Source organism: Pseudochaenichthys georgianus, chromosome 22, assembly GCF_902827115.2.
Source record: "Pseudochaenichthys georgianus chromosome 22, fPseGeo1.2, whole genome shotgun sequence".
Classification (NCBI taxonomy): Eukaryota; Metazoa; Chordata; class Actinopteri; order Perciformes; family Channichthyidae; genus Pseudochaenichthys; species Pseudochaenichthys georgianus.
The window spans coordinates 2,588,282-2,610,609 of NC_047524.1; the positions used below are offsets into that span (position 1 = coordinate 2,588,282).

Below are 22,328 nucleotides of genomic sequence, written 5' to 3' on the forward strand. Positions count from 1 at the left end.
ATCCAGACTGAGAGAGGAAGTGTTAACTGAGTCATTCGTGGCGAAGCTTTGTCTAAAAGGATTATCCCTATCCTATGCCAACAGAAGCTCCTCCACTGCGACGCAGGCTTATTCAATGGGCTCAGCACTGTTTAGCTTCCACACTTATAGCTTATTATGAGTTATTACCGCCTACCCGTTATTACTACCCGCCTACAAATCACCCCAATCATTAAGCAGTGACTTGCATTAATATGGCATATGGCATTTGCTGGCATGTTTTTTTTACTTCCACCAACAAAAGTATGCTTTGGGTTCATTACACCTCCAAGCATGTTTTAATGTAGGCCTATGACAAATAAAAAAACATGGCAATGTTGAAACAGCTTTTTTTGAAACATGGAATTCCCGCCTAAAAAGGAAAAACTCTGAAAATGAGCCAAAAGCATTTATTTTTATTTCTAGCTTAATAATGAGAAATTGTGGATTGGGCCCTGCCCCGCCAAACGCTAACGTGATATCCTGCTGCAGTTTACTTTTGATTCATTAAAGAAAACAGCAGAGATTCAGCCTCTTAATGTCCACTCCATTAGGAGTCTGTTGTGCAGCAAAATCCCATTAATGCAATTGGCTTTATTTCAAGCATCAGCAAAATTGTAAAACAACTTTCTAGAGCCAGACTTAATTATGCCAAGTGCCAAGTCAGCATATACTGTAGGTCAGATATTTTAGGGACAAAAGCATGTTTTCAATGCAAAGGAGACTTACTCAAAATATATTTATAAGGAATATAAAATAAGATAAAAGCTTATAGTTTTGATGTCTTGATGCTTCCTAAGGACAGAATAATGCTGGGTTTGACTCTCTGCTATGAGCGAGGAGTTGCACTGTGCGGGCAGGATTACCAGAGGGCAGAAGCCGGAGGTAAGACACCAGCATCATTCCTTCAAGTTCAGGACATGTGCTGCCACTTTGATCTTACTATGAGGTTAGGATGTGTCGTCTGCTCGGGGATCAGGGCGTGGCACTGAGGGCCTTTATGTCAGAGCTTGGCATCTTAATTGGCATGTTATGTCTTATTGGCCCAGAGAAGCAGCCTTAAATGAAGTTTAAACCTGCAGGTCGACGAGGAGAGAGCACTCTCTTTGCACTGCTATGAGACAAATTATTCCTGGCACGCTAACATGGTCTACATATTTGCTCTTATATCAGCAGAATCAAATCTCTAAAAGGTGGAATCAGATGTATTAATGAGTGGCAGTAAGAGATAGGAATCGTAGAATAAGGAAGATATAACACTGTGGGATATAATTTCACAGAAATCATGTCATGCCATTGTTATAAACTGCCCTATTTATTTCTGTCTCCTCTGGCGTGTTGTTTGCATGTCATGTTAAATCTGTGGTCGAGCTGCGCCTGCACAGCGTTCTTGCTGACCTGGGAACAGATCCAAGAGTTTTCTCTCTTAGACAATGTCTGCCAACGTCACCTGAAACTGATCCAATAACATTAATCCTTGACTTGAACAATAGTTCCACACAGAAATCATTAAAGCGGCTATAGTCAATTGTTTTTATAATAAAAAAAGATTCAGATGTCAATATCAGAGGGGTTGCTGAAACGGATTCATTTACGGGAAAGTTTGGGCGTTCAGTCGTTCAGTTAAAGAGGCCCTGTTCTGCTTATTTTCAGGTTTCAAAATAATATGTAGTGTCTCTACTGGGACATGTCTCCATGCTTTAATGTTCAGAAAGCTCTTTATTTTTCTCATACTGCCTGTGCTGCACCACCTCTTTTCACCCTCTGTCTGAAACCAGAGCCCAGTCTGCTCTGATTGGTTAGCTGTCTGGCTCCGTTGTGATTGGTCAACCACTTAGAGATGTCCCGCCCCTTAGCCTATCACGTACAATGTGTTGGAGCTCCTGCCAACAGAAGTGCGAGTGTTACATAGTAATGTGACTTACAGGGCCACTTTAAACTAATCAGATGTTGTCACATTCTCCATGAGTCATCATCTAGTTTCAGTGAAACATTAAAACTGTTTCTTTCTCTACTGCTGTCAGTTGTTATTTACATGCAGAACGTAACCCTCCTACCTTCCGATCTCATCACATGCAGTGCAGATACGCTTCCTTCCACTAAGCTCATCAGCTCTCTGTGTGTCGACACTCCAATGAGGGAACATCCCTGTCTTGCCATCGCTAACCCACTTAAGTGATGTTGTCTTAAAGGTCGGGTAGGTAATTTTGGAGAAACCAGCTGGAGTGCGCAAGAATTTGAGAATACACAGCCGGAAGAAATCTGCCACTTCCTCACAGAGCCCCTCCTCCAATACACGAACGCGCACATGACCAATGAGGGCACGAGATAAGTTTGTGCACGAGATGGAAGGCTGACAGGCAGGAAGGCCGTCCAGTTACTTTAGCCGGGCCGGCTCAGATGATTGGTCGTGCTTTTTACAGCGCTACGGCTTCCACAGATGATTTTTTGTCAAAGCACTTAAGATATTCATTGCTATCGGGATGTTAAGACTGCTAAATATTCCTCTAAAATGTACTGATGCACAGTCAAGTAAACTACAAGTAGTCTGCCTCATATATGTGTTCTGCGCTTCAGTGAATGTACTTTGTTTTTATTCTGGAAGAATGTCGTTTCAAAGTTTTTACTAAGGCTTCTTGGTATTTACATCTGAAAATGAAACATGCAAATACTAGTTTCAAAATGTGTGAGCACAGAAGAGATATATAGTTAATCTAGAACATTTCAAAGTCATTACATATTTTATAAGCACTTTTACTAAATCTATCACAATAAGTCAGAAAGACATATATTATTGTATATGTTTTTTTTAGTGCTGAGTTCCTGTCAGCTCTGAGTTCAGTGGGCTGTGTCAGTCCTGCTGTTTTTGGTTTCAATAATGGAACAAAAAAACATTTCAGAAACGTCAATGAAATTGTTAGAAAACCTGAAGTTTTTAACAAAGATGTGAATTTGAGGTTAACTAATGGATAAGTTCATTGATTGATGTGAATAAGAGGGTTTTAATCAGCCACCGTTTAACATTTTAAAGACTTCATTAGATTGATCTTTGTCATTTTGAATCAGGATCTTTATAATAATGACTAAATAATAACTCCAGAGAGGCCAGAGATGCTCCTGCTGTGAAGCACACCGAGTGGAGACATGTGGGGCAAAGCTAAAGAGCGTTTGTTGTTTTAATTCGGGGAAGCAGAGATCACAATAAGGTGTGTGTAATGCTGCTTTTACATATAATGTGTTTTGGACTGGGTTTAATCTCATTAACCCATTAACATATGTGTATTTAAGAATAAGAAGTGAATAGTGCTGGGTGGGTTCCTGTCAGCTCTGAGTTCAGTGGGCTGTGTCAGTCTCTTCCTCTTCAGCAGCTGCAGGTGGTTCCTTCTGTAACAGCTCAGAGTCTCTGCAGTCTGACTGAGGGAGGTTTTTGTACGACGACAAATCACTGTGTGAACTGCCAAGCACTGTTTATGTAGTGGGCACTCTGACAGTAATAAACTGCTGCATCTTCAGCCTTCAGTCCAGTGATGGTCATAGAGAAGTCAGAGCCGCTTCCACTGCCACTAAACCGAGGTTCTGTTCCTGATTCTCGTGTGCTCACTAGTTTTATCAGGAGCTTTGGAGGCTGTCCAGATTTCTGTTGATACCAGGACATACAATCCTTACCACCGCAGTTGGGATAAACATCTGTGCTGGTTTTACAGGTGAGAGCGACGGTGGATCCTGGGGCAGACGTCTGGACTGCAGGCTGAGTCACAGTCACAGTCTGACCGCTGCATCCTGCACACAGAAACAGATCATTGATTTCTCAGCAGAAAGAAAGGAGAGGAAAGGCAGAACATGATGTTTGAAATGTTGCTGAGTGAATGAACCTGTGAAACAGCAGCAGGCCAGCGTCCAGATGAGGATGGTGATGAGAGTCATGGTGCTTTCTGCTGACTGACACATGTGAGTCCTGCAGTGTTGAACTCACAGGACTATAAACCTTCTCAGTTCACTGGAGGATCAGCTGACCATGCAAAGCCTCCTCTCTATGGAAATGATGTCTCTGCTCTCAGCACACTGAAGGCAACGTGGGACACGAAACCAGGAGGAACACTGTCTGGATTTACACCGTCTATCATCTGAATGGAAGAACATATTTATATCAGGAGTGGAGATGAGGATTTGAGTTTGTGTCCACTGTGGTTGGTATGATATGTCTGTCTGTCTGACATTAACATACATGCAGAGATTCACTGTAGATAAATAACATGTTTCAGTTCTATTTCAAATACATTTGTTAATAACTATTATTGAAAAGCCTCGTGTTCATTAAGCTCCTCTTGTAATCTGAAAGGAACCTTTGCAGACTTCTATATCAATTGTTCGTTTCGTACAAATACATTTTTTAACGCAAATAACTTGTTTATTTTCTATATTATATTTATTATCATAACAACTTTATATCAATGTTTGTATTTATTAAGATTTGTTAAAGCGTGACATCTCCGCCACATTCAGTTTTACATTTGTAGTTCATAATATTGTATTTATTTACATTATTTATCTGTTGTCTATTAAAATATCAACTATTTTGTTGAGTTCAAGTTAAATACGGATTCATGTTAAACTTGTGATTGTATCAGTTAATGCAGCTTGTCGTCGTGTTCACGGTTCATTGATTTGACATGCAGTGAAAAGGAAGTGAAAGAGACAGATGATAAATGTTTGAACTGTTTTCACTTGAGACGTTCAGCTCCGTCAGTTTAAAGAACATCACACATGTGAAGATATTCAATCATTATTATCAATGAATCTTTAGCTTGCACACTTTACACAAAGTCAGTCATTCACTTGAATCACGTGGGGGTCTGATCCTGAGTGATTTATGAGAGTAACAGCAGCACAACTTGTTCTGTTTCATTTGATGAAATATAAGGATTCAAGGATTCAAGGCTTTTCTTGTCATGTGTACATAGCTCCAGTGCGGATACTTCAATGAGCATCTGAGGTCACAGGCTCCTCCAACAGAGCAGCACAATAACACAGAGCAAGGAGAGTTAGATACAAGTAATTGGAATATGATATAATAGATAAATAATGTGTAAGTTGCAAACAGATGAATGTTATGGATGTTCTTTTAAAAGAAAACACACGTTTTACTTTTCCTCATCATCATCATCTTTATTGAAGAGACTCAAGGTCCATTTTTAAAAGACGTACAACACTCAAATGTAAATTAAAAAAGGCAGTGATACCAATGTTTCCACAGAGGTGACTGGTATCGTAAAGTACTGACTCAAGGGTTTGACAGCAGCAAAATGACAACATCAAAAAAGGACCTTATAATCAAGTGTTCACTCTAATTCCTCCCTTTTCCTCCCCCCTCCCTCCCTGCTGCAGTGGGTGTGCAGCAGCCCACCCTGAGCGTCCTCCCCCCCTCCAGAGAGGAGCTGCAGCAGGGCAGTGCCACCGTGGTGTGTCTGGCCAGCGGGGGCTTCCCCTCCGCCTGGAAGCTGGGGGACAGCAGCAGCTCCTCAGGGGGGTCCCACAGCCCGGAGGTCCTGGGGAGCGACGGCCGCTACAGCTGGAGCAGCACCCTGAGCCTCTCTGCAGAGCGCTAGAGGGGGGCGTGCTCAGTGAGCTGTGAGGCCAGTCTGAGTGGACAGAGCCCTGTCACTCAAAGCCTAGACCCTGCCCGCTGCTCGGAGTAGAGCGTCACTTCCTGTCTGGAGAGGAAGCAGCTGCTTTGCTAGAGATCTTCATGAAGACACACATCTCCTCTGCTCACATGTTGCTGCTGTCTCTGTTCAGTTTTTAGTGTTGCTCTCTAATCCTCACTTCCTGCATATTCTCCTGTTTGTTCATCAGCTCACAATTCAACTGGATTTCATTTGTTTCACTCCAACAGAAACTCATCATTCATCTCAAATGTGGTGTGAGCTTTAAACCATCATTAAATAAAAATGTTGATTAAAATGAGACCGTGTCTTTGTATTTCTTTAATTCATATGTTCATTGTGAGACAGATGTATTAATACCTTCAGTATGAAACCTCGTATTATATTGATATAATTCATGACTTTGGGACAGTTTTTTTTATTCTTTTATTCTACTAAATTCATACAAAAAAAAGAATTATAATTCAAACACACAAAGATGAACAAAATCAGTAGAAGCGGGAGGGCTGAAGCATAGCTTATGGGAAGAAGGTATCCTGTGAATCATCCTAATATAACATTGGCATTATTGCGACAAATACCTATAGAAATGAAGGAGTACAAAGAAATAAAGAAAACTAAAGACAACTGGAGAAAAAATAAATAAAAGTTAGGGTAAGAAAACAATAAATGCATATATATAAGAAAAACTATGAGGGTCATTTTCTGTCAAAACTTCCATTTTTGAAAATGAAAATACTATAAATATATATATATATGTACACATGTACTTGGCAAAGGAATAATGATAATAATAATATATGCATATACATATTATTATTAACACTTATTTTCAAGTGACTTTTTTTACATTCATATGTTCACACTTACACAATATATAAACATGTTCAAGTGTATAAGTACACAAATGCACTCATATACCAATACAAATATTGCAAGGAAATTTCCACGGCTGAAATAATAATTCAACCCCATAACGATGAAAAGAAATAAGTAGGACACAATAAATGTAAAGTCATGTCGACCATATTAAATAAATAAACAAACTGAGAAGGTGTTAGTTCTAAAAAAATAATAATAATAAAAAGGAAAAAAAGGATTCCGGGAATACCCAATATTTGTTAGCTGTAGAAATCTCTGAATAGAATAAAAAAATTAAATGTTTTGAACTGTTGATGACAAGTGGTAGTTGAAAGGTCTGGGTGAAGTCCATTGCACGTTCTAACTCCGTTTATGGATCAGCTGTGACTTGATGGTTGTTCTACAGGGCTTGCTGCACAACCAGTCAGGATGCCAAGCTGGGTATTTCCTGACTGTGGTTTGGAGCTGCTTTTGAATGTTAGGAGGCATTTTGTTATGGAAAATGTTGTGCATAATCAGTACTGTTTTAAGCTTTACTATGTCAATACATTTTAATAGATTGAGTTTTTTAAATACTCAATCTATTAAAATATACAGTGGAGTGTAAACAACAACATTGTGTGTTTACAGTACTTCAAATGATTTAAATTGTGTTGCGTATGTTTGGACTGCGGTAATATCATTAATTGTTTTGTACAGCCATTCATAAAGTTACTGTTAAATATATGTTGATATCAGTGGCTATAGTTCAACAAGAATCTAACTTTCCCAGCTCACTCATAAAGAGACTGAATGTAATGACATTAATATAGTTTAAACAGGGTGTTGAAGAGTGTCTGTGAGTGTGTTTCAGCTTTATTTGGATTCATGGTGGTTCTGCTTGATGACTCTTGTGTTCACTGGACCAGTTCTCCTCCTCTCAGTCTCTTCACCTCTGCAGCTGCAGCAGGACGCTTTACTTCAGACTGAAGGAGGTTTTTGTACGGCTCTAAATCACTGTGTGAACGTGCCATCACCATGGTTGCCCAGCCAATAGTAATCTCCTGCATCAACATCCTTAACGTTACTGATGGTCAAAGTGTAGTGAGCACCAGATCTAGTACCACTGAATCTAGGCTCAGTTCTAGATAACATAGATGATGCTGAGTATATAAGAAGTTTAGGAGCCTGTCCAGGTTTCTGAAGATACCAACTGAGATCAGCACGAATATCTGAGCTCCCTGTAGCGCTGATGGTCACAGTCCCTCCAGGACTAGCAGACTTGGATGTGTCCGTTTGAGTCAGGAACTTGTTGGCAGAAGACTCTGAAATGAGAAGTGAAATGTTAGATAACCAACAACATGGAGCAGCAGTTTAAATGTTAACGTGTTAATGATGAATCTTCCACGCAAACCAAAGTTAGCCATGGAGTGCCACAGGGCTCAGTGCTCGGACCTATTTTGTTCACATTATATATGCTTCCGTTAGGTAATATTATAAGGAATCATTCTGTAAACTTTCATTGTTATGCGGATGATACTCAACTATATTTATCAATCAAGCCTGATGAAATTAATCATCTAAATAAAATTCAAGACTGCCTCAAGGACGTGGATGACCTTAAACTTTTTGATGTTAAACACGACCAAAACTGAAGTTATTGTACTTGGCCCGAAGAATCTACGAAACAAATTATCTAAAGATATACTAACTATGGATGGCATTAATTTGGCCTCCAGTGAGACTGTAAGGAATCTTGGTGTTATATTTGATCAGGATTTATCTTTTAACGCCCACATAAAATCAATTTCAAGGACCGCCTACTTCCATCTACGTAACATTGCAAAAATCAGGCATATCTTGCCTCAAAACGATGCAGAGAAACTAGTCCATGCATTTGTTACTTCTAGGCTGGATTATTGTAACTCTTTATTATCAGGGAGTACCAAGAAGTCAGTCAAGTCGCTTCAGCTGATTCAAAATGCTGCAGCTCGTGTACTAACCAGAGTTAGGAAAAGGGACCACATTACTCCTGTTCTGGCTGCCTTACACTGGCTCCCTATAGAATACAGGATAGAAAATTCTTCTTCTCGCATACAAAGCCCTTAATGTGCAGGCGCCATCTTACCTTAAAGAACTCATTATACCCTACTGTCCTACTAGGGCATTGCGTTCCAAGAATGCAGGGTTGTTGGTTGTTCCTAGAGTCTCTAAAAGTACAATGGGAGCCAGAGCCTTTTCTTATCAAGCTCCACATTTGTGGAATCAGCTTCCAGTTTGTGTTCGGGCGGCAGACACCCTATCCGTTTTTAAGAGTGCGCTTAAGACCTTCCTTTTTGATAAAGCTTATAGTTAGGGCTGATTAGATTCAGCCCCTAGTTTTGCTGATATAGGCTTAGTTTGTCGGGGGACATCTTACTTCTTCCTTCTCTCTGTCTATACCTGTGTACTCTCATGTTCCGATTAACCCTTGATTGAAGGTCATTCCAAGATCAAGGACCATAATAAAAAAGACTCCTTTTTCCAGCCTCAGTCCGCACGACAGGAACCTGGAACCATATCCAGGCACTGGATCTGAGGTTAAGACTCACAAACTGGAGCAAATCTGGCACATATGTACAGTGGAAGCTTTCCTAAAATGGCTTTATACAATAATACAAACCAATGCTGCATCCTACCCATACTAAGTGAGGACCATCCAGTTAGGCTATACAGTGTGCAATGATGAGTCCTATAGGGTGCATTTGAAATGTATTGCAGTACAGCATGGTAGAGTGGGTCAAGTTTGGCCAAAACAGTGGGACCGGCAAATCTATAGATTGTATCACTATAGTCCAGCTGGGACAGGAATACGCCAGAGAACAACCTTTTACGGGAACAAGTTGAAAAACAACATTTAAGTCTATAAAGGAAGCCAAGAGTGAATTTCAATTTCTGAGTTAGAACTTCAATGTGGTGTTTAAAGTTTAGATTTCTGTCCAACCAAAAGCCCAGATATTTGTATGTATCAACAAACTCAACAGAGACAACAGCAAGGGTGTCAATGGGGAGGCAAGAGGACGCTGACAAAGCAAAAAGCATTGCTTTGGTTTTCTTACCGTTCAATAGCACTTTAGAATCAAGAAGTGCATGCTGCAGCGTGATACAATCAGATTTTAAATTGGAAACGGCCATCACCAGAGAAGGAGCACATGAGTATACAATAGTGTCATCAGCATAAATATGATATAGAAAATTGCATCTGATTACAAATATTGTTTACGTATAATAAAAAGAGCAAGGGCCCCAAAATAGAGCCCTGTGGAACTCCCTTCTCCAAGATGAAAGGCTCAGAGACAGTACTACACAACCTGACGCATTGAGTACGGTCGGATAGATAATTCTGAAACCAGCAAATGGCGTTATGACCGAAATGAGACACCAACATAACATTAGGCAGAATATGAAAAACCTTCGGGTTCAGGTTCAGGTTCAGGTTCCTTATTTGAAAAGGGATCCATCCTGACACACTCTAAAAACAAACACAAACAACAGACATATCTATAATAAAAGGATAAATAACAAGTACACCCTGCTCCGTCAAATCTCAAAATATTTCAAAAACATTTGATAAGAAAAAAACAAGTACAAACTCTATCAATCAATCAATCAATGTTTATTTAGTTAGCCCAATATCACAAATGTTACATTTGTCTCAGTGGACTTCACAGTTTGTACAAAATATCAGTATGACAATATGACACCCTCTTTCCTTAGAACCTCACATCGTACAAGCAAAAACTTCCGAAGAAAACCCACAGTTTTAAAGGGATAAATAGGAGAAACCTCAGGGAGAGCAACAGAGGAGGGATCCCTCTCCCAGGACGGACAGACGTGCAATAGATGCCGTGTGTAAATTGAAAAGATAATACATTTGCAACATAGGTAGTCCAAATGTTTGGAAATGCATGTGTTGCATGTGTGTTTGCATGTGTGTGGAAGATGAATCCATGAGGATATCCATCCAGGACCTATGATCCAGGACCACAGCCACGACTCAAGATCCAGGGCTCGCAATGTAGGGCACAGGACCGCAGGATCATCCATGACTCCGGATCCCAGCGTATATAGACACCAAAAAGAAAGACATTTGGGGAAGCTGGGTTAATCGGAATATGAGAGTACACAGGTATAGACAGAGAGAAGGAAGAAGTAAGATGTCCCCCGACAAACTAAGCCTATATCAGCAAAACTACTGACAGCCTACTACCAGGTAAATACACACTTCTACTTGTATAAAACTGACCTTTGTACGATGAATACTTCATAAAATACTGCAGATCCTTTATCTCACCTCTTTCTAATCTATTCTACACACATACAAGTATTTAACTGAAGTTAACAGTGTTGTTGATACAGAGTTGGAGTTTATTCACACGTCACACTAATGTTTAAGAAACATTGAACAGTGCTGCCACATATGACACAGGAAAAAACTCTGAACCCTTTCTTTGCCATTATTTAAAAATAGTGTTGCTACAAAAGTATAAATTAGTCTTACTAATAAGACAACTCAGATATGAAGCTACACAGGAATCTGATGCAACAGTGCAATAAAAAAGACAAAATTAATAGAATCAAACCCTTTTTTTTGTTGCATTTTAGTAGATTATAAAAATAAATGCCTTTTAAAATAGGATGCAAGCAACACTAGTTTCTTAACCTGAATAGACTATAATCAATTTAAGTTTGCATTCTTATACCATGTTGTACAATAATTAGAATGAATAAGTTCAAACAAACTCAAACTTACAGCTGATTAATAACGGTATCTAACTTGAGTTTTTATCATATCAAAAACCTGTTGAAATGCTACTGTTATTTTTATTACGCATCGGCAGCCTCCAGGAATGCTTCTTTCACAACTTTGCCGTCTTTGAAAGACTTCATGTGTTTCGCAATAACGTGACTGACACGATAAGATGCTCTGGTAGCAGCCTTGCTCTTGTTGTTGGGCCTGGTGAAAATGGACTGCTGTGCATTTAGCTGTCCTTTCAGGCCCCTCCCCTTTTGGGAGCATAGGGCAGAATCAGGAGGGAATTCCGTCTTGTAGCGTTTGTGCACTGTTTTGAAATGTCGCTCCTAAATTACCCTTCTTCGATAAAGCCACACTCGCATTGCAGATGAGACAGATGGACTTTGAATTGGAATAGATCTATACAAACATAAACATCCTCCCACTCGGAGTGAAAATTATATATGTTTTGCTTCTGCCATAATTGCGGTCTTGTGTGTGTGCGGACTGTCACTTCTGTTGACACGGACAACGTTAGCAAACTAGTGCCCACTGCGGACCAGCCACGCCCCGACACACGCCGGCCAATCACAAAGCTTTGATGCATTCAAGTGCATTATTCTGGCACAGGAAGATTATGTTATAGGACATTAACGATAAAACAGAATATTGTTGTTCTATTTTTAGACACATCTCGCGATCGACTGGGAATCTCCCCGCGATCGACCGGTCGATCGCGATCGACTGGTTGGGCACCCCTGCCCTAGAGGGACAGTAGGGTATAATGAGTTCTTTAAGGTAAGATGGCGCCTGCCCATTAAGGGCTTTGTAGGCGAGAAGAAGAATTTTAAATTATATCCTGTGTTCTATAGGGAGCCAGTGTAAGGCAGCCAGAACAGGAGTAATGTGGTCCCTTTTCCTAACTCTGGTTAGTACACGAGCTGCAGCATTTTGAATCAGCTGAAGCGACTTGACTGACTTCTTGGTACACCCTGATAATAAGGAGTTACAATAATCCAGCCTTGAATTAACAAATGCATGGACTAGTTTCTCTGCATCGTTTTAAGGCAAGATATGCCTGATTTTTGCAATGTTACGTAGATGGAAGTAGGCGGTCCTTGAAATTGATTTTATGTGGGCGTTAAAGGATAAATCCTGATCAAATATAACACCAAGATTCCTTACAGTCTCACTGGAGGCCAAATTAATGCCATCCATAGTTAGTATATCTTTAGATAATTTGTTTCGTAGATTCTTCGGGCCAAGTACAATAACTTCAGTTTTGGTCGTGTTTAACATAAAAAAATGTAAGGTCATCCACGTTTTTCAGTCCTTGAGGCAGTCTTGAATTTTATTTAGATGATTAATTTCATCAGGCTTGATGGATAAATATAGTTGAGTATCATCCGCATAACAATGACAATTTACAGAATAATTCCTTATAATATTGCCTAATGGAAGCATATATAATGTGAACAAAATAGGTCCGAGCACTGAGCCCTGTGGTACTCCATGGCTAACTTTGGTTTGCGTGGAAGATTCATCATTGACACGTACAAACTAAGAGCGTTCAGATAGATAGGACCTAAACCAGCCTAAAGCAGTTCCCTGTATGCCAACTAATTGCTCTAGTCTTTGCAATAAGATATCATGATCGATAGTATCAAATGCAGCACTGAGATCGAGCAAAACAAGAATAGAGACAAGTCCCTTGTCAGAGGCTATTAGAATGTCATTTGTGACTTTAACCAGAACTTTCTCTGTGCTATGATGTGTTCTAAAGCCAGACTGAAAATCTTCAAATAAATCATTGTTTTTAAGTAATCACACAGCTGTTTTGCGACTGCTTTCTCAAGAATTTTTGAGAGGAACGGAAGATTAGAAATAGGTCTAGTTGGCTAAAACCTCTGGATCGAGGTTGTGCTTTTTAAGAAGCGGTTTTATCACTGCTACTTTGAATGATTGTGGAACATAGCTTCATCATAAAGACATATTCATAATATTTAATAAAGAAGCGCTAATTAATGGAAAAACTTCCTTCAACAGCTTAGTTGGAATTGGGTCTAACATGCACGTTGATGGTTTAGAAGAGAGAATCATTGAATTTAACTGTTCAAGGTTTATGGCTGAAAAGCATTCTAGTTTACTATCTAGTGTAATATTAGAACTTACGTTTCCGGGAGCTGTTGATAACACTATACTGGTCAAAGGCAAGAGGTCATTAATTTTGTTTCTAAGAGTAACAAGTTTATCGTTAAAAAAGCACATAAAATCATTACTACTGAGTGCTATGGGAATAGAAGGCTCAATAGAGAACCGCAGTGACGCGTCCTAAACCCCGGATGTAAACTCCTTCCGGTTCCTTCGTCAAAAACGCAATGCAATTTCTCCATAGGATTTTGGAAAATAGCTCGAAATAAGGTCTGTGGTTGACACACATTTAAGAGACGGATCACGTTTTGTTCAGCCGGATAATATCCACATGTCTACCCTACTTTTATAATTTTGAAATCATAAATCTAGTCGCCAGAAGCAAAATGCTAACGTTATGCTATAAACGAACTACAAGCCAGTCCAGCAGCAGGGTCGCACGACTTCAACGTCACGCCAACTTAAGATCGTTTCAACTGACTTTCGCGCGCTTGCATATTTTAACAAAGCTTTTCATTTGAGCCACACTGAATTTCATTAGAAGTCATGGCTGTGTCAATTGCCAGTCTGATATCATATTACAAAGATGACAAGAAGAGTGTAGATAGAGGAGAGAACCACTACAAGTCAGGACACGTACAGCAGTGCAGCCTAGATGAAGGTGTGCTTACCGGTGTTGTCAGGGCCAGCATGAGAGACAAGGTTTATAGAGTGTCGGTGAGTAGTGATAGCAAGAGTACCGTTAACCTAGAGTTAATTTATTCACATTAGTGACATTAATTCCCATCAACACATCCATTTTATGTGTCACATGAAATCTTTATTACAAATATTACACACCAGAAAACACAGAAATATCCATGAAATAAACATACAGTTTATATATATATTATATTTATATATATTTATATAAACAATTAAAGGGATAATTGGGAAGGCATTACAAATGTAAATATATTTTAAATAATAAAACAATCCCATCACCACAGGTATCTACAGGAGAAGAGGGAATTCTCTCCACAAAATGTGAATGCCCACGTGGAGAATGGAAATGCAGTCATGCAGCTGCATTAGCCATCTTTGCCATCCACAATTTCAGCTGCACTGACACCCCCTGTCAGTGGAAGAAGCCAAAGGCAGCTAAATGTACACATTCAGTGGAGGAGCTATTTCCTCCAACCAATAAGTCATTCAACCCGCTGACAAGAGAGCCCACCTCCGCAGATCGTGACTGGCTGAGGGACAGACTCGGGGGCAGGTTCTCAGGAATGTCTTGGCTTCTCTCCCCCGAGCCAGAAGAGGAACACTACAGCTTGGAAACACTTACTGTTCCTGAAATTATCAAATCTGTTGGGCATCAGGGACGTGAGGCAATTGTGGGAAGCATGGCATTGTCTGAGGAGCAACAGAGGGCAATTCAGGTGGCTACCACTGGTCAGCGAACCAACCCAAACTGGCATATTTTCAGGAAAGGAAGGTTGACTGCCAGCAACTTTGGAGCTGTCCTGAGGTCAAAACGTGTGACTGCTTCCCTTATTGCCAGGGTGCTAGGGCAACAACAGGCCCTGGATGGTGTTTTGTCTGTACACTGGGGGACTATGAATGAATGTGAGGGCGTCAGGGCATTCACCACTGCAACCCAGATGCAGGTCCATGAGTCAGGTTTGTGGCTCTCCCAATCAGGAGTGTTGGGGGCATCTCCAGATGGTCTGGTAGGGTCTTCCGCTGTGCTGGAGGTAAAGTATCCCTACGGAGCCAGGGAAATGACAATTAGTGAAGCATTGCAAATCAAGGGCTTCTGTGTCAGTAAGGAGGGAGAAACATTCAGCCTGCGTGAGGAGCATCCTTACTGGCACCAAGTGCAAGGTCAGCTTCACCTCACTGCAAGAGAGACTTGCTACTTTGTGGTCTGGACTACGAAAGACAGTGTCATCATTCCGATAGCCCGAGATGACAATTGGCAGCCTAACCTGTTGGCTCTCGAGGACTTTTTCAAGGCCCACATGCTTCCAAAGCTGGCACTGCCGGAATAATCACCTTTATCACTGTTGTGGTTATTTTCTGAAAAAGACAGAAAAACAAAAAGGCATATTAATTGACTTGTTCTGAGTTCAGAGAGCACTGTTGTTAAAATTAAATTTTTTTTTTTAGAGAAAACTCATCTTCAGGATGTTATGGTTCCCCTTTGAAGATCTTTCTTGTAGCTGCTGCGATCCTTGTTTGAGTTGTTCATATGTTCGATGAAAAAGATCATTAAATCTATCATTTTCAAATATAGTAATTTTAAGAAATTGTGAATCGTTTTTAATTTACATTTACTCACCTTTGCAATGTTGTGGTTGTTAGAGTGTTAGGTTTCTGACTACAGAGAATAACATATTTACAAAATAATATTTCTTAATAAAAAAAGGCAGTCCATGCAGAAAACTATTGTGGTTTCTTGATTCAAGCCTGCCTCTGAATCCCAAACCACAAACCATTCTTTGGAGTAACGTTTTTGATAAAGAAAGACAAAAAACAGAGCCTACCCGAGAGGCCAGACTTCAAGGTAAAAAGACAGTTTAAAGATTTATATTTGCAGATATTATCAGCACATCTGAGTCAAATTAATGTGTATTAAACAGAACCTAAATAAAAGAAATAAAATGCACCCAGTTTAAAAGACATTGTTTGAGTTTAATGATGAACTCAAAATGTAAAACAAAGTATGAAACATGTTTCTGGATTGATTAAACAGCAGATTCTAAATAAAAGAAATAAAATGCACCCAATGAAAAGACAGTTTGAGTGTAATGATGAACTCAAAATGTAAAACAAAGTATAATAATAATATACATTTGATTTATATAGCGCTTTTCTACAACTCAAAGATGCCTTACATTATGAGGGAGGGTAGAGAAACAAGGACAGGCAAACAAATAAATATAGTAAAATAAAATAAACAGAAAAGTCAGTCAAGAGGTTTTGATTGAGAGGGGGGAGGGGGGCTTACAGAGTTGAAAAGATGTGTATGAAACACATGTGTTTACATGTGAAAAGACACTATTTTTCTGCCACCTCTTTTATGAGAGGACGTTGGAAGTTCACTCGTGCGCAATATACCTGCACCAGTTTATCTGCGAAGTGCCTCAGGTGAGATGGAATGAACTTTAGGATCCTAAATTCTTTCAAACGAGCATTTGCTCTCTCGACGTGAATCCTATTTTGTGCGATAAGCTTTGTAGCCTGTGCTTCACTGTGTGTCAGTTGGCCATGACAGAGGAATGGGGGAATGTTGACAGTGACTCCTTTAGGAAGAATGTTCTGGATTAAGAATCCCTTGTTAGCCAATATCAGATCTCCAGGTTTGAAATGCTGAAGAACACCAGAATCCCGTACTATCTCTTTGTCACTTGTTGATCCTGGGTATAGTTTGCTGCAGTATGTGATCACAGCATTTGGTGCTACCCCGAGCAGTAGTTTGAAGGAGTGCATGCCACGGTAAGCAGAGTAGGTCTCTTTCTGGATATCCATTTGCTTGGGGATAGCAATTTTGATGTCCGTACAATCCACTATCATTCTGCAGTTTTGGATGTGCCGAAATGAAGAAGGCAAGCTGGTTTTATTTTTCTCCCGGCTGGGAACAGTACTCATTATATCCTTAAAAAGTAATTTATGGAGAACCTCTATAAATGTTACTATCACATTTCTGACAGTGCTTTCACCGCAGTGAAAGAGTGCAGCCAGATGAAGGTGTGTGTAATTATGACGCAGTTTCATGAGGGTCATGAAAACTTGGTCTTCAAGACTCAGTGATTTGGGGAACCAACCTTCTGGGTATGTAATGGAACCCTCAAAACGAGCAACATACTCACACACAGCACTGAATGTGTCTCTATCTGGCAATCCTGTCTCCATCCGAAGAACCTTTTCACTCAGCTGAGAGGCAGAATACTTGTCACGGCAGTAACTCTGCTTTGCCTTGGACTCCTCTAGCTGGATCTCTAGCTGCATTATGTGTCTTTGCTGAGATTGAAGTTTTTCTTCTACCGTGGTTGCTTGCTCCTCTGCATTCTCAGATAGTGGTTGAGGATCTTCATTAGCAGCCGCCTGTGTTGATGGACCTGCTTCGTCCTCAGTCATTAGACACGCAGCTCCTTCCTCCATTCCATCAATTATCCCACTCAGACAGTAGGAATGCTCTTCTACATTCTGTGCTTCAAATGAAACAGGCCTTTTTCTCTTTTGTAAAGGAAAATGACAGCTGCAGATGCGGGAACAGGCATTGGGCTTCCTGTCAGCTCGTCTGTTGGGAAGATATAAAATATTAGTTTCATGGAAGTCACACCGTCACATATAAGAGCATTAAGACATACAGTACATATGTCACAGTCTTAAGGAGAACCCAAATGCAGCACTCGAGAAACCAAGGAGAATTGGTAATATCCTTTATTGGAGATTCCACTGGATCGGAGGAATACCAACCGGGCAGTATAACGCACCGGAGGACAGCGGGCAGAAGGTGAGTCAGGGACAGGCAGAGGGTCAGGGAGTAAGCGAGGCGGTCAGCGTGGATACAGGCAGGGTCGGATAACAGGCCAGGCAGGATAGTCGAGGGACAGGCAGGATCAGGAAACAGGCAGAGCAGGCAGGTCGGGGACAGGCAGGGTCGGAACCGGGTAGGCAATCTAGTGTTGAACGCGGGAGAGACAAGCATGAGGCAAAGTACAATCTGGCAAAGAGTGTGTGTCAGGTGCGAGTTTAAATACTGGCAGAAGCTAATGGGTGCAGAAGAGAAATAGAGTGAGTTAACGAGTGGGTGTGGAAAACAGGTGAGACAGGTGAATGGAAAACTACTGGTGAATGATGGAGCAGACTATGACAGAACCCCCCCCTTAATGGACGGCTCCTGACGTCCCTAAATGCTAATCTACAGATGAAGGTGGGAGGTGGGATTAGTACTCATCTGAAAAAGTTCTTTCCGCCTCCCTCTCCTGCCCCCTGTGGGAATCTGCATCCTCATCAGAAGCCTGCCCCTCGCTGTCCTCCTCTGACGAGCTGACGGTAAGAGGAGAGACTCTCCCTGTGTCTCTGCCCGTCAACGTGACGGTCTTAGACGGTTGCTCGGGATTACGCCGATGGAACTCCCTGATGAGCCGGGGGTCCAACACCTGACGAGCTGGAACCCAACACCTCTCCTCAGGGCCGTAACCCTTCCAGTCCACCAGGTACTGGACTCCTCTTCCTCTGCGACGGGAACGAAGAAGTCGTCGGAGAGTGTACGTAGGCCCGCCGTCAATCATCCGGGGGGGTGGTGGGGGAGGGATCGCAGGAACCAAGGCACTCTCTCGGACAGGTTTGATCCTGGAAACGTGGAAGGTGGGATGGATCCGCAGAGTCCGAGGCAGTCTTAGCCTTACTGCTGCGGGATTGATTATTCTGACAATCTCAAACGGTCCAATGAATTTAGGTGCAAGTTTCTTTGAATCCACCCGTAAAGGAATATCCCGGGAGGAAAGCCATACCTTTTGGCCCACCTGGTAGACAGGTGCTTCAGAACGTCGGCGGTTGGCAGAGGAGGCGTACCGGTTGGCCAAACAGACGAGAGTTCTCCGGGCTTGATTCCAGGTCTGTCGACAACGACGGATGAAAGCCTGGACGGACGGACAGGTAACCTCCCTCTCCAGGGCCGGAAACAGAGGGGGTTGAAGCCCGTAAGCACACTGAAATGGGGACAGCTTGGTGGCCGAACTGACCAGAGTGTTGTGGGCGTACTCGACCCAGAGCAGCTGTTTAGCCCAGGCCGCTGGGTTCTTGGAGACTATACATCGTAAGGTTGTCTCCATCTCCTGGTTCTTTCTTTCTGTCTGACCGTTGGACTGCGGATGGAAACCGGATGACAGACTGACCGTGGCCCCAAGGAGCGTGCAGAATTCCCTCCAGAACACCGAGGAAAATTGAGGACCACGATCGGAAACCACATCAGTAGGCAGCCCATGGAGCCGGAACACATGGAGCAGGACCAGCTCTGCCGTCTCTTTAGCTGAGGGGAGCTTGGGTATCGGCACAAAATGAGCCATCTTACTGAATCGGTCTACCACCGTCAAGATGGCAGTGTGTCCGTTGGACGGTGGCAGACCAGTAACAAAGTCCAAAGAAATGTGAGACCAGGGGCGATGAGGGATAGGCAGAGGTCGTAGGAGACCAGCAGGAGCTTGGTGAGAAGACTTGTTCTGATTGCAAACGGGGCAGGCATTAACAAATTCCCTGGTGTCCTCCTTAAGTGTTGCCCACCAGAACCTTTGCTGGACTACCTCCCATGTGCGTTGGATCCCAGGATGGCAGGTGAGTCTGGAGTTATGAGCCAACTGGAGAACATCAGACCTCAACGTCTGCGGAACGAACAGGCGGTTCGGAGGACAGGCACTGGGTCCCGGCTGGTCCTGCTGGGCAGCCTTGACCCTCTCCTCCACCTCCCAGATGAGGGCGGCGACGAGCTGAGAAGTCGGAAGGATGGTGTCCAAGCCCCTGGGAATGTTACCTCCCTCTCCAAACTGACGAGAAAGAGCGTCAGCCTTAATGTTCCGAGAACCAGGGCGGTAGGAGAGGGAGAAATTGAACCGAGTGAAGAAAAGGGCCCATCTAGCCTGTCGGGAATTCAGTCTGCGGGCCGACCGGATGTACTCCAAATTCTTGTGGTCGGTCCACACCAGGAAAGGTTGACTGGTCCCCTCGAGCCAGTGACGCCACTCCTCCAGAGCCAACTTCACTGCTAGCAGCTCCCGGTTTTCCACATCATAATTCCTTTCCGCTGGAGTCAAACGCTTTGAAAAGAAAGCACAGGGATGGAGTTTTTGGCTGTCCATTGCTCGCTGAGACAGGATGGCTCCCACCCCCATATCAGAAGCATCCACCTCCAAAACAAACTGTCTTACAGGATCGGGTACTCGGAGGATGGGGCCGGAGGTGAACCTCGCCTTAAGGTTCTGGAATGCCTCCTCAGCCGAGGAGGACCACTGGAACATGACCTTAGAGGAGGTCAGGGCTGTGAGAGGAGCGGCCAAGGTACTGTATCCACGAATGAACCTCCGGTAGAAGTTGGCGAACCCAAGGAACTGTTGTAGCCGCTTCCGGGAATCTGGAACCGGCCAGGAAGTGACTGCATCAACCTTGGCAGGATCCATCTCGATGCTCCCTTGTCCCACGATGTATCCCAGAAAAGAGACAGAGGATGTGTGAAACTCGCACTTCTCCGTTTTAACAAACAGCGAGTTCTCGAGTAATCTCCTGAGAACCGCCTGGACGTGGTGCACGTGTTCTTTCAGTGTCTTGGAAAAGATCAGGATGTCATCCAAGTAAACAAACACGTGTCGGTCCAACATGTCTCGGAGCACATCATTTACCAACGCCTGGAATACTGCAGGGGCGTTGGTAAGCCCAAAAGGCATGACTAGGTACTCGTAGTGCCCCGAGGTGGTGTTGAAGGCGGTCTTCCACTCATCCCCCTCGCGAATACGTACCAAGTGGTACGCGTTACGCAAGTCCAGCTTCGTGAATATGGTTGCTCCCTGCAACAACTCAAATGCAGAAGAGATAAGAGGCAGTGGGTATCGATTCTTGATTGTAATGTTATTAAGACCCCGAAAGTCGATACAGGGCCTTAGGGTCTTGTCTTTCTTCTCTACAAAGAAGAACCCTGCGCCAGCAGGTGATGAGGACGGGCGAATAATCCCAGCCGCCAGAGCGTCATTGATATAAGTCTCCATGGAAACTCTTTCCGGAGCAGACAGGGAGTACAATCGACCCCTGGGAGGGCTGGTGCCGGGATGCAGGTCGATGGCACAGTCGTAGGGCCGGTGTGGTGGTAGGGAAGTAGCCCTCGACTTGCTGAATACTTCCTTGAAGTCCAGATATTCCGGTGGAACTCCTGTAACATCCAGAACTTGGCTGGGGTTCCCCGAGCGTTGAGGCGCGGCAGCCTGTTTCAGACAGATCTGATGACAAGAGGGGCTCCATCCCAAAATGGCTCCCGTCTCCCAGTCAATGTTAGGGTTGTGGCGGCGGAGCCATGGGTAACCCAGGATAAGCGGGATATGTGGAGACCGGAGAACATGAAACTGAATAGTCTCGTGATGGTTCCCAGACAGGAGCATGTGAACGGGGACAGTCTGATGAGTCACTGTCCCCAGCAGGTGACCGTCTAAGGCGTTGGCTGGAACTGGGCGAGATAAGGGAACCCGGTCTATACCCAACTGCAGCATAAGCTCTTCATCCATAATACTCGCGTCCGAACCAGAGTCAATAAAAACTGCAAGAGCCTGAGAGCTATCCGGCAATAGCAACCTGGCGTGGCTCAATGGTCTCTGAGTGGGAACAAATCCAGGGGTTTGGCTCACCAGTATGTTCCCCATTACTGCTGAGCCTTGCCTTTTACCGGGCAGTGAGAAACGAAATGGCCGGCCCGGCCGCAGTAGAGACACAGGTTACGACGTCTGCGATGCTCACGTTCCTCCAAAGTGAGGTTGGTGCGACCCACCTGCATGGGCTCATCCCCCCCTGGTTGCGGCTCTGGAGTGAGGTGAGGAGTCGCAGCCAAACTCGGACGTCGGGGCGCCCAGGCATGTTGAACTTCCGCCGATCGTCGCTCCCGTCTCCGTGTCTGGATGCGCCGATCCATGCGGGAAGTCAGTTCAATCAACCCATCCAGTGAATTGGGCAAATCAAACGACACAAGCTCATCTTTGATGTAATCCGCCAACCCACGCAGATAGGCGTCACACTGGGCTGCAGAATTCCAGTTGCTGAGGCGGCTCCGGGTGCGAAACTCAATGGCATAATCCACTATAGATCCATTACCCTGGCTCAGGTTCAATAGTCCTCCTGTAGCGTCTGGACCCACAGAC

General features: G+C 43.0%; 1 protein-coding gene across 5 annotated transcripts in view; it reads right to left on the reverse strand.

Moving 5' to 3' along the window:
• The window catches only part of LOC117467748 (immunoglobulin lambda-1 light chain-like), a 156,775-nt gene that overhangs the window by 54,178 nt on the left and 80,269 nt on the right, over positions 1 to 22,328 (reverse strand). The window contains exons 1-2 of one of the 5 annotated variants that reach the window (XM_071207155.1): positions 3,891 to 4,269; positions 3,472 to 3,798 (exon numbers count right to left, since the gene is read on the reverse strand). The exons of 3 other annotated variants lie outside the window; for them this stretch is intronic. In XM_071207155.1, coding sequence (XP_071063256.1) covers positions 3,472 to 3,798; positions 3,891 to 3,966 — 403 coding nt within the window. In that variant the 5' untranslated portion in view covers positions 3,967 to 4,269. Of the gene's footprint in view, positions 1 to 3,467; positions 3,799 to 3,890; positions 4,270 to 22,328 lie in introns of those variants that run through there. One more of the 5 variants, XM_071207156.1, reaches the window with a different exon arrangement.